The sequence below is a fragment of the Sebastes fasciatus genome, chromosome 24, assembly GCF_043250625.1.
Source record: "Sebastes fasciatus isolate fSebFas1 chromosome 24, fSebFas1.pri, whole genome shotgun sequence".
Lineage (NCBI taxonomy): Eukaryota > Metazoa > Chordata > Actinopteri > Perciformes > Sebastidae > Sebastes > Sebastes fasciatus.
In genome coordinates, this window is record NC_133818.1 from 9907880 (window position 1) to 9924139 (window position 16260).

The 16260-nt window shown below is 40.1% G+C and overlaps 1 protein-coding gene across 2 annotated transcripts; it reads left to right on the top strand.

The window, feature by feature from the left end:
• Nucleotides 1-17: 17 nt before the first annotated feature.
• On the top strand, nucleotides 18-15764 carry LOC141762628 (N-chimaerin). 2 transcript variants are annotated; one of them, XM_074626560.1, is made up of 15 exons: nucleotides 18-129; nucleotides 304-391; nucleotides 2956-2994; nucleotides 3128-3183; nucleotides 5329-5360; nucleotides 5681-5794; nucleotides 7007-7133; nucleotides 7319-7480; nucleotides 11172-11249; nucleotides 12001-12085; nucleotides 12484-12657; nucleotides 12849-12926; nucleotides 13047-13184; nucleotides 13375-13480; nucleotides 13619-15764. In XM_074626560.1, the coding sequence occupies exons 2-15, from the start codon at nucleotides 373-375 to the stop codon at nucleotides 13788-13790; spliced, it is 1380 nt and encodes a 459-aa protein (XP_074482661.1). In that variant the 5' UTR covers nucleotides 18-129; nucleotides 304-372; the 3' UTR covers nucleotides 13791-15764. The 2 variants fall into 2 exon arrangements, with proteins under 2 accessions (XP_074482661.1, XP_074482662.1); XM_074626561.1 differs by lacking the exon at nucleotides 18-129 and adding an exon at nucleotides 164-182.
• The last annotated feature ends 496 nt before the right edge of the window (nucleotides 15765-16260 follow it).

The window sequence follows — 16260 nt, forward strand, 5'->3', positions numbered from 1 at the left end:
GGGAAAACAACGTGTTTCTTGCACACATCATTAAAAAAAAAGCTCCGTTGCCATAGTTACTCCAGAGAGAGCGAGAGGGGCGAGCCTGCTCGCGGTGACGTAGCAAAGATGGCGACCACAATGCAGAGTGTGAGTAACGTTACGGTGTTTTATTATCAGCCAGCTGTTACATGAATTAACACGTGTGTGGTTATATACTGGCGTAAACACGTTATGTGTATTATAAAGCAGATATTTATCTACAGTTTGATGTTAAAAAATGTTCGTTAGCATTCATATTATTCCTCTTTTTCTCTGTTTCAGGATTTAAGCTGAGTGAGTCCGTTTACTGTGAATCTGCTGATTGTTCATCATCTTCATCAGAGAGTCACGATGGCCCTCAATGTCTTTGGTAAGCATCAGATATCAGCCTTTAGTGCCTTTACCTGAGAGGATTAATGGTTTTGCTTCTTTGTGGTGGGAGACAGACATCAATTATTATGTTCAGGTTTCTTTTATGACCACTTTCACACCAAAAAACTGACAATAACCTGATATATTCAGGTGTAATTTCATTCATTCATTTCATTCTCACTCTACAATATCATTTTCCACTTGCAATTTTTTTTAATAGTCTGTTTATTTTCAATACTCTATATACTGCTCCTATTTTTATACTTTCTTCTATTTAAATGGTTCATATTTAGTTTTTTACTGTGTTAGCTGATGCATCTTGTTTTTTGCACTATCCCTTTTGCTGCTGTACACTACAAATATCCCCACTGCAGGACTAGTAAAGGGATATCTTATCTTATCTTATCTTATGTATTTTGGTCCAATTGGGAGAGGCCACTAGAAATCTTATGGATCCAGTAGCCCTGGAGCATAACTTACAATTTTGAAGCACTTGTATACTTGGTTATTTCCATTTTGTGCTACTTTATACTTCCTCTCTGCTAAATCTCTGAGGCAAATAAATAAATAAATTCTTACTCCACTACATTTATTTAACAATTATAGTTACTGTTTATTGTGCAGACTAAGTTTTTACATACAAATCATTATAAAATATGATGCATTTTTATAGATTAAACTATCCAACGGTGTATAAAGTAGTTTTTTTGCTTTTTTGTGGTGGGAGACAGCCATCAATTAATATGATTTATTTTATGTATTTTGGTAAAATTGGGAGAGGCCACTAGATATTCTTTTGGATCCAGTAGCCCTGGAGAAATCTCGAGAAATAATATAACTACAAAATAGTGATGACAAACAATTAGAACAAGATATATATAACAACAATAAAAATATCATAAATGACAAGTAATGTGTTAGATCAGTTAAATGACCCTTTAAGCATCTTTTGAAACATTTAATATTTAATTAACAGTTTTTTAATAGTTGTGAAAAGCTACTCCATAATTTAGTACCCCTAAATCTTATTGAAAATTGACCTCTACTTGTGAGAAATTTAAAAGGATGAAGATCTAAAGATTGGCCAGAGAGTATCTTAAAAATAAAAACACATATTTGAGAAATATTGATGTCACATTTAGTAAGAGTTTCTGAAATGGAGAAGCAGAGGAGATGTGTGACTCTGATCGAGTTGCAATCCTAACAAAACGTTTTTGGAGGACCAAAATTTGATGTAGGAAAAGAACTAGCCCAAACTATATAACAACTACTCTAACTATTACAACAACAACTATCTGCAATTGTAGCTGTTGGGGAAAAAAATGTGGAGAAAAAAGTGCAATATTTCTCTTTTAAATGTAGCAGGGTAACAGTCTAAAGTCAACTAAAGCACCAATGCTTTACATTTGCATTATATTTCTTTCCCCCCTTGTTTCAGACACTGCGAGTTGTCAGCAGTCGATATGTTTTGTCTGCTTTCTTGTGAGTGTGTCTAACTGAGGGTTTGTTGCCTTGAGAAGGAGTGCGAGACACTTGCCCGGGGAGGAGTTATTTTGAAGACAGGATACCGGGACGACAAGTGTTGAATAGATAAGGCTTGCAGAGGAAACAGGCTGTTAGTTTTACCCATGCAGAGAAGATGGAAGATGGCGTATGCCTGGAATTGCAAGACGGATGCATATTATTTTCCATCATCAAAATTAGTTTATTTCTAGCTGATTTTTTTAATGTATAAGTGGAGCAAGTTCAGTTGTTAGTAGTTAACTTAGTTGTAAGTTAGACTTAACCAGTCCTAAAATAATATAATGCATGTACACAGCACAGAATTTGAACCTGAGAGGATTTCACAGTAATCACATGCTACTGCAGAGTTCAGCCAAACTCCAAACAAGTGCTTGGGGCTGAAAATGATCCTGTTCTTCTCATTGTCTAATGTTGCTAAAAGTTTAATATTAATGTGTTGTTTATGGTCTGCATCAGCTGAACAAGCACTGAGCTACAGTGCGTCATATGTAATGCCGGTTATTTGTATCTGATTGGTGGTTCATATCAAAATTGAGACACACAGTAGGCAGATAAAATAAACTGATCATGATCATGTTTTGTCCACTTGGGGGCTCTGTAGCAAATGGAATCAAGTTAGAGTAATCCGAATCAGAAATACTTTATTGATCCCCAGTTGCTCTTGTATAAACAACATAGAGAAATGGAAATGGAAATAAAGGAGTAAGTAACATCTAAATGATGTACATAATGCTACAATATGCACATAATGCTACAATATAAACACAATATATGTAAAGACATATTAGTAAGTACTAAAATTAAAAACAAGAAAATGAGAATATAAGAAATATTTGCATTAAAATGTGCTGCATAACCAATAACCACAGTGCAAATGAGTAAATACAACATGTTTGTTAAATATAAATGCCAGAATGGTATAAATAAGAAATGAATATGAATATTTTTTTAAATGTGCAGTATAAATGCAGTATTAATGACAGTATTGTGAATTATTTCACAAAGTTAAAAACCTCGTTGTACTTTTTCTGTCCTCAGATCATGATGAATACAGGCCACCGGTGTGGAAGTCTTACTGTGAGTATTAATGGAACATTTTGTGTGTTATTAACCCTGATTTGAACCTTTTCAAACTTTAAGATACTCTCATTCTTTGTCTTGAGTGTTTCTTTATGGTGGTGACATGATGATTTGTGTTTTTTTGCCACAGTGTACCAGCTTCAGCAGGAGGCGCCTCACCCACGCAGACTCACCTGCACCTGCGAGGTGAGAACGCACTTCCTAATTAGTCTGTCATGTCTCGCTGTAACACATTTAGTGTTTAGTTTACTTGGAAATTTGAAAGCAGGGTTCACTGGTAATGTTTTTCTTCAGGTTCAGAAATCTATTGGCCCGAAGTCAATTTTTGTTTGCCCCAATACAACTATTTTCATTTATTAGCGGTTATCAAATAATAACAAAGACTATAGTTAATTGTCATGTTTAATCTTTATTTAAGTAAATTAATCTGGAGTTTTGCCAACATCGTCTAACGCCACCCAACTAAACTCCTGTTTCCAGGATAATTGAAGTGCGCACTTGCGCTCCAGCTCATAAACTTTGTGTCCACTGTGGATGTGCTGTCACTTTGCATGCAATAGCAAGGCCCTCTTGTAGCTTAAAGCAGGAGATTTGAGCTCAGGTGCAGTATATCAATAGCGTTGTCATCTGGGTATATCCTTTCGCAGATGTTTCATTTGAATTAAAGCCCTAAGGAGGTCAGTTTGATATCCCATTACTTTGGCATGTTCTCCAACATCACTTACGATAACAAACAATAATGGTATGGATCAAGCCTCGAGCAAGCTCAACATTTCATAATGTGTGTGTGTGTCTCCTACTGTATTCGCTGACTCGGCTGATTGTTTTTGCTGTAGTTCACCAATCCATTGTCTTCAGGGAAGGCATCTGTTAAGCCAGAATAAAAATGTTAAACACTGCATGGTTTTTCATGTTGGTAAAAGCACCTTCAGTATTATTAAAGGAAAATACTGTCGCCTCACAACAAGAGGGTCGCAGGTCAAAATCCGGCTTGAGGCCCTTCTGTGTGGAGTTTGCATGTTCTCCCCGTGTTAGCGTGGGTTTTCTCCTGGTGCTCAGGTTTCCCCCCACAGTCCAAAGACATGCAGGTTAGGTTAATTGTATACTCTAAATTGCCTGCTAGATTGCTTTATTACGCAATAATCTCGAGATCACGTGGGAATTTTACGTTATTGCTAAATCTTTACAGGTGGACACATTTCTATGGTTGCGCGGTGTATACCGTCATATCGCCCAACCCTAGAGGAAAACCAACATCAGTGTTTTAGTACTTTTAGTTCCTGTTATATTTGCTTCAGTAGGAATGAGATGAAACGAAACTATAGTGATATTGGTACAATTATCCAAGCATCATTTGGTGACCTTAAACAAGCACCCAATTAGTGTAGGTGTGGCCTTTTAATTTCTCATCAAAACAACATGGATTCAAGCATCTGTAAGTTTATTTTATACAGAAAAGTAGAGGCTCCGTCCTAGTTGAGGGCACCCACCAAATGCCATACACCCACAGGACGGGCCAGCCACCAGATGTGTGTGGGGGACAGCGAGGTTTGGGGGAATCCAAGGAGGATTAAAGAATGGGGCGTCTGGTGTTAATCTGTAAAACAGTCCCTTTAGGGTCTGCTGGATGGATGGTAGTGTGTGTGTGTAGATGCTAAATGAACAGCTGTTGATGTTGATGCCCTGGCCCGGTCAGGTAGCCGGTGCTGACCCACATAAAACCAGCAAACAGACGGCAAAGAAGAGCCCCCCCCCTGCTACCGGCAGCTCCATGTTGTCTGCTGGGAGTTCAGCCATTTGTGATTTAATGATGCACCAATAAGCATTTATCTAAGGCTGGTACTTTTTAATTTGTGGCATGTCAGGGTGACTTAAATGAGTAGCTGGAAGACCTTGGGTTACATTATTATTAACACTGAAAACTTAAACTTAAAACAAGGACAAATATAGACTGTTAGAATAGGAGATTATTGGCATTATGCACTTACAAGGCTTAATTTGTACCTTACCTTCCTCTCTTCCTGTGTCTTTCATACACACACCTTCATCCTCACACACACATTGCATCCAAATTAATATTCAGCGCTCTTTGTCGGATCTTTGTGGATTTATTGGCTCCACAGCAGTTCTGTTGGGAACAACGCAACGTTCAGCTTTTTTATCTGACTCGTGCAATATTCTCTGCGCCCACGCACTCACGAAGAGCAGCACACAGAGTGCAGTTGTCCTGCAGAGCAATATGACAATGTTATACTCCCTTTGGAACATTTATGTGATCTAACAACCCGTACCTTTTTAGTGCTTTACTACATATTCTTCTTTTCCCCGCAGGTGGACAACCGACCTAAATACTATGGAAGAGAGTAAGTTGGCCTTGTCTTTATCAGTGATTTATGTGAGACACATTCCTTCAATTCATCTCCAATAGTTCCGCCAATTAGACTGTTATCAGGTCATTAAATAGGCGTTATTTGTGGTTATTAGCTTCATAGATGTGGGTCAGAAGGGCCCTGTTACACCCGCTAGTAGGTCTTATCATCTATTCACATGTGCAATCACTGAAAGAAGGAATAAAAGAAGACGACAGCGACCTTTATTGACCGCAGGCCTCACAATATACTACATAAAAGCGTGATTTGTGGAGGAAATCTTGACCTAATACTTTGCTGCTCTTCACGTGCAGGTACCATGGGATGATCTCAAGAGAAGAGGCCGACCAGTTGCTAAGTCAGGCCGAAGGCAGCTACCTCATCAGAGAGAGTCAGAGACAGCCGGGCACGTACACGCTGGCTCTAAGGTAATACTTGTGTCCTGTAGCTAATTTAGGGAGATGCAGACAATCATGAACAAACAGGAGCTCAGTGATGCCAATGGATATGTGTAAGCTTAAGTACTGGAGCAGGGATTTCAGTGCATTTATTAGAAAATTAACCACTGCAACAACACCAAGTGACAAGGCAAGAAAAGGTGCCGTGTGAACGTTGAGCATGTCTGATCGTGTGATCAGACCTCCGGGCGCTGCGAGGTGTGAGGGTTTAAAAAGCAACACTAAGCTGCTCAGAGGCCGCTCATCTCTAAACTCACATGTCTCCACACACCTTTCCTCACAAGGAGAGGTCAAAGTGTGTTGATGTTGTAGAAGCTCAAAGTGCCCGATTAGCTTGTAAGCATACTTGAATGTGAGCTATCATTTTCTCCGAGTAGGTGCCACACTTTTAAAATGGGTGCACGGCATAATTTGAATTTGATTTTGGGTCAGTTTGCTCTATTCATAGCCGCGTCATTCTTCCACCTGCACACGTTTCTCTCCCTCCCATCCCTGTGGTTTATAATTACCTTCCATAAATACCTCCTCATAAACTGGCGTCCCACTCTGGGTTGGCAGAAAAGGAACGGTTGGGTTTTGGGTTAATGATCTAACAGTGGTGTTTTATCTCGCGGTGGTTTCGTAGTGATCCACTGAGGAGCAGATAATGTGTTGGCCCAGTTCAGAGTCTGTCTATCATAGAGTTTGTGCCATTTTTGACTATCTTCATGAAGGGCTGCAGTTTTTGTGTGTATAAAGAGAGTTTGTTTATGATGAAGCGTTTTGTATTTTTGCTTTGATGCTTCCTATATTTCTTTTTTTCACGCTCTTTGAAGCATAAAGCCATTTTCATTTTGATTAAATCTTATATTCAAAATAAGTGTAACTAAGATTTGAAGCATTAATGGTCCAACCCAGATGCCTACTTTGTTTAAAGGGATAGTTCAGGTGTTTTGAAGTGGGGTTGTATGAGCTACTTATCCATAGTCAGTGTATTACCTACAGTAGATGACGGTCAGCACGCCCCCAGCTCGGAGAATCAGACAGGAGTACCAGCACGGGAGCAAAGCAATGTACACTGACATAAGTACCTCATTCAACCCCACTCCAAAACACCCAAACTGTTCCTTTAAACTATTAGGACCCAGTCCGCTGCTGCTAGTCAGTCTTGAAGCTAAAAGCGTCTTCCTCCGTTCCATTCAGGTTTGGGAACCAGACGAGAAACTTCCGTCTCTACCATGACGGGAAACACTTTGTTGGAGAGAAGAGGTTCGAGTCCATCCACGACCTGGTCACAGACGGCCTCATCACACTCTACATTGAGACAAAGGTGTGTGTGTGTCCATGTGTCCCTCACTCTTTCCTTCTTAACTAACAGGGGAGAACGGGGAGAAGATGCAAACTAATATTATTGCAAGAGTCCAGGGACAAAAAGCTGGTTTCACAGCCAGGAAAAACAATCATTCATACTGTACTGAAACCTGTCATGTTTACAGTAAACCTCTCTGTTGTCAGGCGGCGGAGTACATCGCTAAGATGACCATAAACCCCATCTATGAACACGTGGGCTACACCACCCTGAACCAGGAGCCCACCCTGAAAAAACACCTGCCTCAGAGCCCCGAGGCCCCAGATGGACCTGCTCCGGCCAAAGACGACCGCAACGCCGAGGAGAGGGTGAGGACAGACACACGTGCATGAATGTTGATGCTGTTGACGCTTTCTGACAAAGTATCTTTTAGAGGCTGCATACCGTAATCACAATGAATACTGATCAATATCTTCAAAACTCATCACTCTCTGCAAGAAATATGGAAATGGAAACAGTGTAGGAACTCAGACCAAAAGCATCCTTCAATTAACATGTGTTTTTGGCAAACTGACCTGAAGGCTTCTGGGTTTTTGAGGGGTCGGTTTGAACAAGAAATTGAGTTGCGTTGGCACAGAGAATTGGCTACAGACCAAAGAATATCCCCTTTAGGAAACTACAGTCTGAAAGTAGTTCTTAAAAGTAACTAGTCTAAGACAAAATGAATCATTCATCACATCTCTTTGGCTGGGTGTTTTGCAAATTGACTTTGAGACATTGACAGTTTCAGTTCAGCAGAGGAAGGAATCCGTAACTAGTGGTGCAACGGTTAAACAAGCCCACGGTTCGGTCTGTGTCGTGGTTTTTGGGTCACGGTTTTGGTTTGGTTTGTTTTGCACATTTGGTAGAAGAAAAACATTTCAAATGTGTTTGAGCTTGGGCTGTCAAAGTTAACGCGATAATAATTTCTTTAACGCATTAACGCAACAGATTTTAGTTAAAGAAATTGGTGGCGTTAAAATGATTTTGCGTTAACGCGTTAATATTGCATTAACTTTGACAGACCTAAAAAAATCAATCTCTTAAAGTCACTGGTCCTTAACTACATAAACAAAAATTTTGTAAATTGTAAAGCAGTAATTGTTGGCATGTATGCCATCATAATATTTCCAGAATGTGGTAGAAAGTATAAAACGTTAAGAAAATAAATGTTGAGAAACCCTGCAGAGGTAGAATAAGGGTAAAGGTGAAGAAAGTTGCTGTATGTAAAGTACTAAGATGGAAGGATGAGCGTTGAAGAGGAGGAGGAGGAGGAGGTTGGATGGATGCAGAGGAGAGATGGCCTCCAGCCAAAGGCTCTGCAGTAAAATTACATAACAGCAGCAGTTTGCCTGCAGAAAGCTGCCATCTCCCCAAAAGCTGTATGCTAAGTATTCAGGAACGGAGTTTGTTGTTGGCTCATTAGTTTCCTTTCAGCTGTGAGATAATTGTTTTCTGTGATTCGTTTTTTTGAACCCAGAGGAAAGTTTGGAGATGTGAGGTTTACTGTTTGACGCAGATGCTAATCACTGGGCAACATTTAATGTAAATTACTGGTCTGCAGCGTTGTGTTTGTGCAGGTGGGTGCACCAAAACAAACCAACAGGCTCGTAACCAAGTGTGTGCAATGCGTTTATCTGCTACACCAGTAGTGAACCTCCTGAGGTCTCGTGTGACCTGCAGTGCATGACCACCTACACTGCACCTCATACATCACTGTCTGTGTGTGTGTGGTGGGGGTGGTCCTGTGTACGTGTGTGCTTTTCATAATTGGGCGGATTTGCAGACAAAGCAAGTACGGCTGTGACATTGAGACCAGCGGTGGCTCAAGCACACGAGAGATACATATTTCACACGGCTAATCGCCTTTCATCGTGGGTTAAGTGCCATTTTTACGGTCCCCGTGGGGGGTGATAAAGACGCGGCTCTGGTGATGAGTTTTTAAATTTTAATTTTTAAGACCATGTTGTGAGAGCGAGTTCACTGGACGGTGACGGGAAGAATTTTGGTGAGAGGAGAAACCAGATTTGAATACTTTAGATCTGACAGAAAATAATACACAAACTGCTTGTTAGGAGCTTAAAGGACCACATATAAATAAATTAGCTTTTCCCTCGTTCATCTCTATAACTGGGGTGCTCTTTTGTTATCCACCCCGCCACCCAAATCCAATGAAAACACATCATTAAATATCCATGACCAGCCATACATATTCAGCGTGTTGTATATAAAAGCGGAGGATTAGTGATTTGAACATGTGGTTGCATTTTGTGTTAAAAATTCAAGTTAATTCTAACATTTTTGTTACTACTTTGCTACAAAATAAGATTTGCAGTATCTTGTATGATGTGTAAAATATCATCAAGCTTATGTTTTTTTTATTATTTATTATTTACTATGTATTTATGTGAAATAAATTTGACTGAAATTACAGGAATTTTCAATATAATCTGATGACTAAACAGGACTAAGATTAAATAATAATAAAATAATAATAAAATTAAATTAAGAGAGAAAACATTTTGACTGAAATCAAATTACTTTTCGGTGACTAAAACGTTTTGAGTTGTCGTCGACTAAAACTAGACTAAAACTATAAAGGATAAAAATCTGTAAAATGGGACTAAAACTAATAAGCATTTTCATCTTAACACTAAGACTAAATCTAAACTAGCTGCCAAAATGAACACTGATAACAGGATTTAATGCGGTCTCACTGCTTGTTTGTTGACAGTTTGCTCTGCCCAAAAATGTCAAAGCAGTCCAAACATCCACCCACCAGAGGCGCCACTTAACGAGAGTGCCCTTCTTAAGTGAAAATGTAGCCTTAAACTCTTCTTATATAATGTAAGATCTAAGGTAACGGGAGACCGGGGCCATCTAAGGACATGGGTTTGTGTGTTTTCTGTGGAGCATATTTCAATCCAGATATACTCACATACTGCACAGCAGCAGCGTTTCCTTTTACAATCGGTAAAATGACAAAAGACGAGAGGTAAACAAAACGTGTGAACGAATGAATGAACTAATAGCTTGTTTCTCTTTCTCTCCCGGGACAATTGAGGTGGCAGAAATCGGTGACAAACAACAACAATCTCTGTATTCTGATTGGCTTCTTCTCCTCTCAATGTGACCTGTTAAATTCATCCATTACTGCGCCGTAGCTCAGCCTCCCCTCCTCCTCTTCTTTTTGTCTCCGCCTTCACCTCCTCCCTCCTCCCTCCTCCACTAGCTCTGCCTGGTGAGTGTGTGGAGGGAAAGAGGATTAACACACACACTGAGCCATGTGCTCACCTACACGAGACGGAGAGACGGGACTCTGCAGCATCACTCCGCTTCAAAGGATTTTGGGAACGCATTTCAGGAAGATTTATTGAATCATATTAAGGGAACTTTCTTTCACATTTTTTTATTTTCTGCTTCTTATTGGCTGGCTTTTATTTGTTGTTATGAACTGGAATTGCACCATGCAAGCACGGCATCAGTATGCAGAGCTAATCTGATTGGCTGATCTTTGTGGTGCTAAGACGGCAGGATTGGTCCTCTGTTGGCTCCTCGGATTGGGATGTTGTTGTCGGATGGAGCTTTGATGATTTGAGAGTCTATTTATTCCTGTTTTTATTCATTATTCTATTTTTAAACACAATCTTTTCTGCTTTTGGTTTCCTTGTACTGTATTTATTAATGGGATTTTAGTCAAGGCACCAGCATTTTATTTAAACCCCAAGTGTGAGTTAAATTCACACCAAAACTACAAATCCCACAATGCCAAGCCGAGAGTCGTATGTCGTTAAAAGAGCTAAAAAGCAATCACGCAGGCGAGCCGAGAAGGAAATGGGACGGAAGGGCTCTTTGTTTAACGCAGCTCTCAGTTTGAATGTCAGCGCTGGCTCAATCCCCTCCCTGCCGGTCTCCGGCGGCAGCGCCTCGGACCCTCTCAACCGGGCGCCGGCCCCTGCCAAACCAACCTCCCCTGCTTCCACCTTCTGGCAACCAATCAGATCTTTTGCCCTTTCGCAGCTCACATCGCTGGTGCGGCGGGCCACCCTGAGGGAGAGCGACTTGGCGCCCAAGTACGAGAAGGTCCACAACTTCAAGGTGAGCTTCTCCTTCGCTCCGCCATCCTGTTTATGATGCCAGATTCGCTGATTCAGCTCATATTCAAATTCACCTCAGAAAGCAAAGAGCGCATCAGGATAGAGAAACACACATTTCTGCATTTACATTACAGGTTTGTTTTGGTGCTTTAGATTCCCAGATTTCCACATTACAAGTCGTCATTAGTGAAGAGCACAAAGGTCAGAGCCACAGTGTGATGGAGCTTATTAGCATTTCATTATATAGAGCTAATTTATACGAAAAATAAGCAGATTAAAACTACAGTTCTCACTGTATTTTTTCTGTAAACGCCCTTTCAGCACTCCTATTGTGTCTCCGTCATTCTCTTGTCAGTGTCTATAATAAATATCACAGGTATGGTATACCCAATCTGGCTCACAAATATTTTTCTATGTGTAGACCTGTGCAAATATATCATTTTGGCGCATTTAACTAATGTATTTTTATATTTATTATTTCGTCTGACCATAATTGTTTTCACTTTAATATTTGTTGTGATGATAAATTTATATTTTTTCAATTTCTTTTTATTGGATTTTTACAAGTAATCTTACAATAGAGTTCTATGTGGGATGTATGTGGTACAATCAAGATGGTTTAAAAAAAAAAAAAGGAAGAGAAAGACAAAGGAAATCATAATAAAAATAATAATAATACATTTTGAAAGAGAAACTAATTCTATAAATTGACATTTAAAAATAATCAACTTTCTCCTTTTCTCTCTCACCAGGTTCATACATTCAGAGGCCCCCACTGGTGTGAGTACTGTGCCAACTTCATGTGGGGTCTCATCGCTCAGGGAGTCAAGTGTGCAGGTAACAAACACACACAGACAAACACATCCTTTCTCACACACACATGAGTGTATAATGCACTTTTCTCTATCCTATCCTTTGCGCCTCCTCTCTCTTAAACCGTGACTCAAAACTGGGACAGCAGGCGGCGTAAAGTTAGTCACTTTTGCTGTTGACTCATCTGCTGCGTGTCGTGGTATTTTAAATGTTAAAAGATTCAATTTGGTGCCAAAGAACACTGTGTGATTATTACTGTGTGCCTCTGCAGCGCCTACGTTTCTAGTTATTACACTTTTAAGTATCAGACACAATGATCCTGATATTGCTGCTGGTTGTGAAGAGCTGAAAGCACGATAAAGGAGTGCAGGCTCACTTTGATGTTAATACAGCCACACAAATTTCTCTCTTTCTCTGTCAAGACTGTGGGTTGAACGTCCATAAGCAGTGCTCCAAAGTGGTGCCGAACGACTGCCAGCCGGACCTGCGGCACGTCAAGAAGGTGTACAGCTGCGACCTGACGACGCTGGTGAGAGCCCACAACACCAAGAGGCCCATGGTGGTTGACATGTGCATACAGGAGATCGAGGCAAGAGGTGAGAGGATTGTGTTGTTTGCTGCAGCCTTAAAGGGAGAGTTCAGGTGTTTTTGAAGTGGGGTTGTGTGAGGTATTTATCCATAGTCCGTGTATTACCTACAGTAGATGACGGTCTAGGTACGAGCTACCTGGTGTCAAAATTCATTAAATGAACGGTTGCGTCCATTCAACTCTCCTTTTGTGTCTCAGGTCTCCAGTCAGAGGGTTTGTACAGGATATCAGGCTTCAGTGAGCTGATCGAAGATGTCAAGCTGGCCTTTGACAGAGGTGAGTGTCGCCCCTTTAGGATCAGTGAGATATCAATACAATTCTGAAGGCAGATATTTCATAACGTCGTGTCTCTCACTGATTCATTGTTTTGGATCATTTGTTTGGTTTTCTCCACAGACGGAGAGAAGGCGGACATTTCCTCAAATGCTTACGAGGACCTCAACATCATCGCCGGGGCCCTCAAGCTCTACTTCAGAGAGCTGCCTATTCCCCTCATCACATATGACGCCTACCCACGCTTCATAGAAACAGGACGTAGGTCTTTGCGCTTTATCTACCTTACATAAGATGCAAGAATGACTGGAAGGGCAGTTTAGCATGTGCTGCAAATCAGGAAAAGATGTGGATGAAATGTATTTTGTCCGTTTTTTTTCTTTACAGTTTATTATAGGATTCTTATGTGTTTAGTGCTCCTTTAATCTTTGTTCATTTTTGTGTGTCGCAGAGATCGCAGACCCGGAAAAACGTCTGGAGTCTCTCCACGAGTCCTTGAAGCTGCTGCCGCCAGCTCACTGCGAGACGCTGCGATACCTCATGGCTCACCTCAAGAGGTCTGAACACACAAGTCATTTTCAAAAATCCCATATTGTGGTGGTTAAGTCGTTTAAGATTCAGCTTCATAACGGGAGTTTAATCTATTTTGCTTTCCCCTTTCCATGACACATACTTTCCTTCCTCTCTCTATTCAGAGTGACCGAGTACGAGAAGGACAACCTCATGTCCAGCGAGAACCTGGGTATCGTCTTCGGCCCGACACTGATGAGGGCCCCCGGGCTGGACGCCATGACGGCGCTCAACGACATCCGATACCAGAGACTCGTGGTGGAGACGCTCATTAAAAACGAAGACGTGTTGTTCTGAGAGGAGGGGAGGGATTCTTCCACTGAGGAGAGGAAGGACAAAAGTTGACTTTTTACTCGGAAATGAAGAAGAAACAAGGAGCTTGTGTCTTGATAGAGAAGACAGCAAGGACTGTTTTTGTTAGGAGAACAATGAAGGACTATTTGCAATGAAGGAAATTATTAAAAATAATAGATGGAAGGCTGCAGTGTTTCCCTACAATTAGCAGATCCAAAATTTGAATTAAATTGTAAAAGTACGCAGATGGACCTGCCCTTTAATTAAACACAACTTTGTCAATGTAGAGGAAACACTGTGTGATCCATCTTTATGTCAATATCTTTCTTAAATGGATGCCTTGACAGTTTTTTAGTTTTCTTCACCCCACTTATTTTAGGCGTCACAGTTGAGGGGGGTAAAAAAAATTAAACGAAAAATGCAATAATGCTGCTTTCTAATCAGTGTTTTCCCTCAGACTCTGGCGGTAAGAGATTAGTTTGCTTGCTCTGTGTCAAGATATCCCTTTAATCCTCCTCAACTTCATAACTGTAGACAGCTGGATGAATGACTGAATGGAAAAAAGGGACCCATAATGCACACATTCCTCTGAATGGAACATAAGTGACTTGGACCTATTGTGTTTTCATTCTTCTTTTATAACTTTACAGCTCCCTCTTCTGTTCCATTGACTGAAATGTAATTATGCAGTCGTTTTACACTAAGAACTAAGTAGTTTTTTAGTCGCTAACATAGAAAAAAACAATGCAGACTTACCCTTTTTTTGTGTCATATTAGAGGCTTGTTGTTGTATAATTACATTACAACTGATGGAGCAGTTCTGAAGGTGAAAAAGACACTTTAAAATGTGTTATGCGGCCCATTTAAAGGGAAGCTTTGAGAACATTTCCGCAGCGAACACGTGTACATGTTCCTCTGAATATTCCGCCTTTTTCTAGTTCTCCATCAGGGCTTTAAATCAACACAACACTAATTCATTGGCAGATGGTGACTTAAAACATAAATGTGTGAATCAGTGCTTTCCGTTGTGTTTAAAGCAGTATTGTAATTAAGGAGTGTTAACGTGCAGGTTTTGCACTCAAAATGCTAATTGAAATTCTCGATCGCTGTTCCTGGATGCAATTCAACAGATTGGAATAATAATTTCACGGCCTGTCGACTTTATTGGCCTGAGTGGGATAATTCAGACACTTCAGCACCGAGACGGGTGTTTTAAATTTTAATATCGTCCCACAAATTAAAGCGAAGAAGCTCAATAAAACAAAAAACTCATAATGTTAATTATCCGTGTTTGCCATTAAAGTAGTATTGGGGCTTCCCACTCACATTGGGAAAGACTGTGAAATTGTGATAAATAATATTGCTTGCACATAAGTCCAGTTCGTATCACATTTATTATGTTTTTACAGACGGAGACAAGATGAGATTTTACATCTTACACACAGATGTTTCTTCCAGATATGTGAAGATGAGCTAACATTGCTGTAATGTTTTGACCGTGCTCTGATGTGATGAAAGCAGTATTAGCTGTGGGATGATGTTGCCGTAATATGAAGGAGTGTATTTGCCACGTTTTTTTATTTTTATTTCTTAACTAGTGCCATTTGAAAAGGGTGGAGGTGTAAAGTGGATGCCAGCACACTAAAACCCCCTTTTTCATTCATTTCTACCCCCATTTCTGTCGGGGGTCACTCATTATCTACTCCTAGTGACGACCCGCCAAGACGACACAAAGACAGTTACGGTTGTAAAAAATGTTTGGTTATTCATGTCTTTATTTCAGCTGTTTTGTTGATTTTATGTTGTACTAATTACCGTCAGCCTAACCGATGACAATGTGAGCCTTCAGTGATCTGTGACACTATTTTTTTTTTTGCATCATGAAATGTCTTTTTTTTTAATATTACTGTCATTGCTGTAAAGTATTTTCTATATGGTTTATGCATGGTGAAATTAAATTATTAAATATGGCTCTCAGCTGGCGCATGTGTACATTTTGTGGTTTTAGCTGATGTGTGTCGCCTCACTGTTTTGAGCGATGCTCGTTCATGTCTATTTAGAGTGAGCAAGCGCGAGTCCAACGCTGACTTTCGTTGACTTAACGGCCACAGGTGTCGCTGTTAACAAGCATTTCTGATTCTTACAAACAGTGCCTTTAAACTTTTATGTGATGTAGTTTTTAATGTTTTTTTTTATAGTGTAGCCAAAGAAGGTAATAGTTCATTCCATTGCAACATCAGCACAGAGTAAAACGCACGCCTATGAAGTGCCGTGCAAAAGTAAAACAAAATTATTTCTATTCAAGTTATCATGTTGTACCAAAATGTTGAAAAATGAAATATAATTAGCTTTTTTATTCATTAATGGCAGTTTTTGTAAAGAAAAACCAAAACAACAACAACCGGAGATTGATCTCTTTGCTTCTCTACTCTTTGACTGTACCATCGTAGTGCCGTATGCACAGCACTCTCAT

Coding starts and splice junctions, on each gene's coding strand:
- LOC141762628 (XM_074626560.1), top strand. Junction 2,995..3,127: donor ACCGGTGTGGAAGTCTTACT/GTGAGTATTAAT, acceptor TTTTTGCCACAG/TGTACCAGCTTCAGCAGGAG. Junction 7,481..11,171: donor ACCGCAACGCCGAGGAGAGG/GTGAGGACAGAC, acceptor GCCCTTTCGCAG/CTCACATCGCTGGTGCGGCG.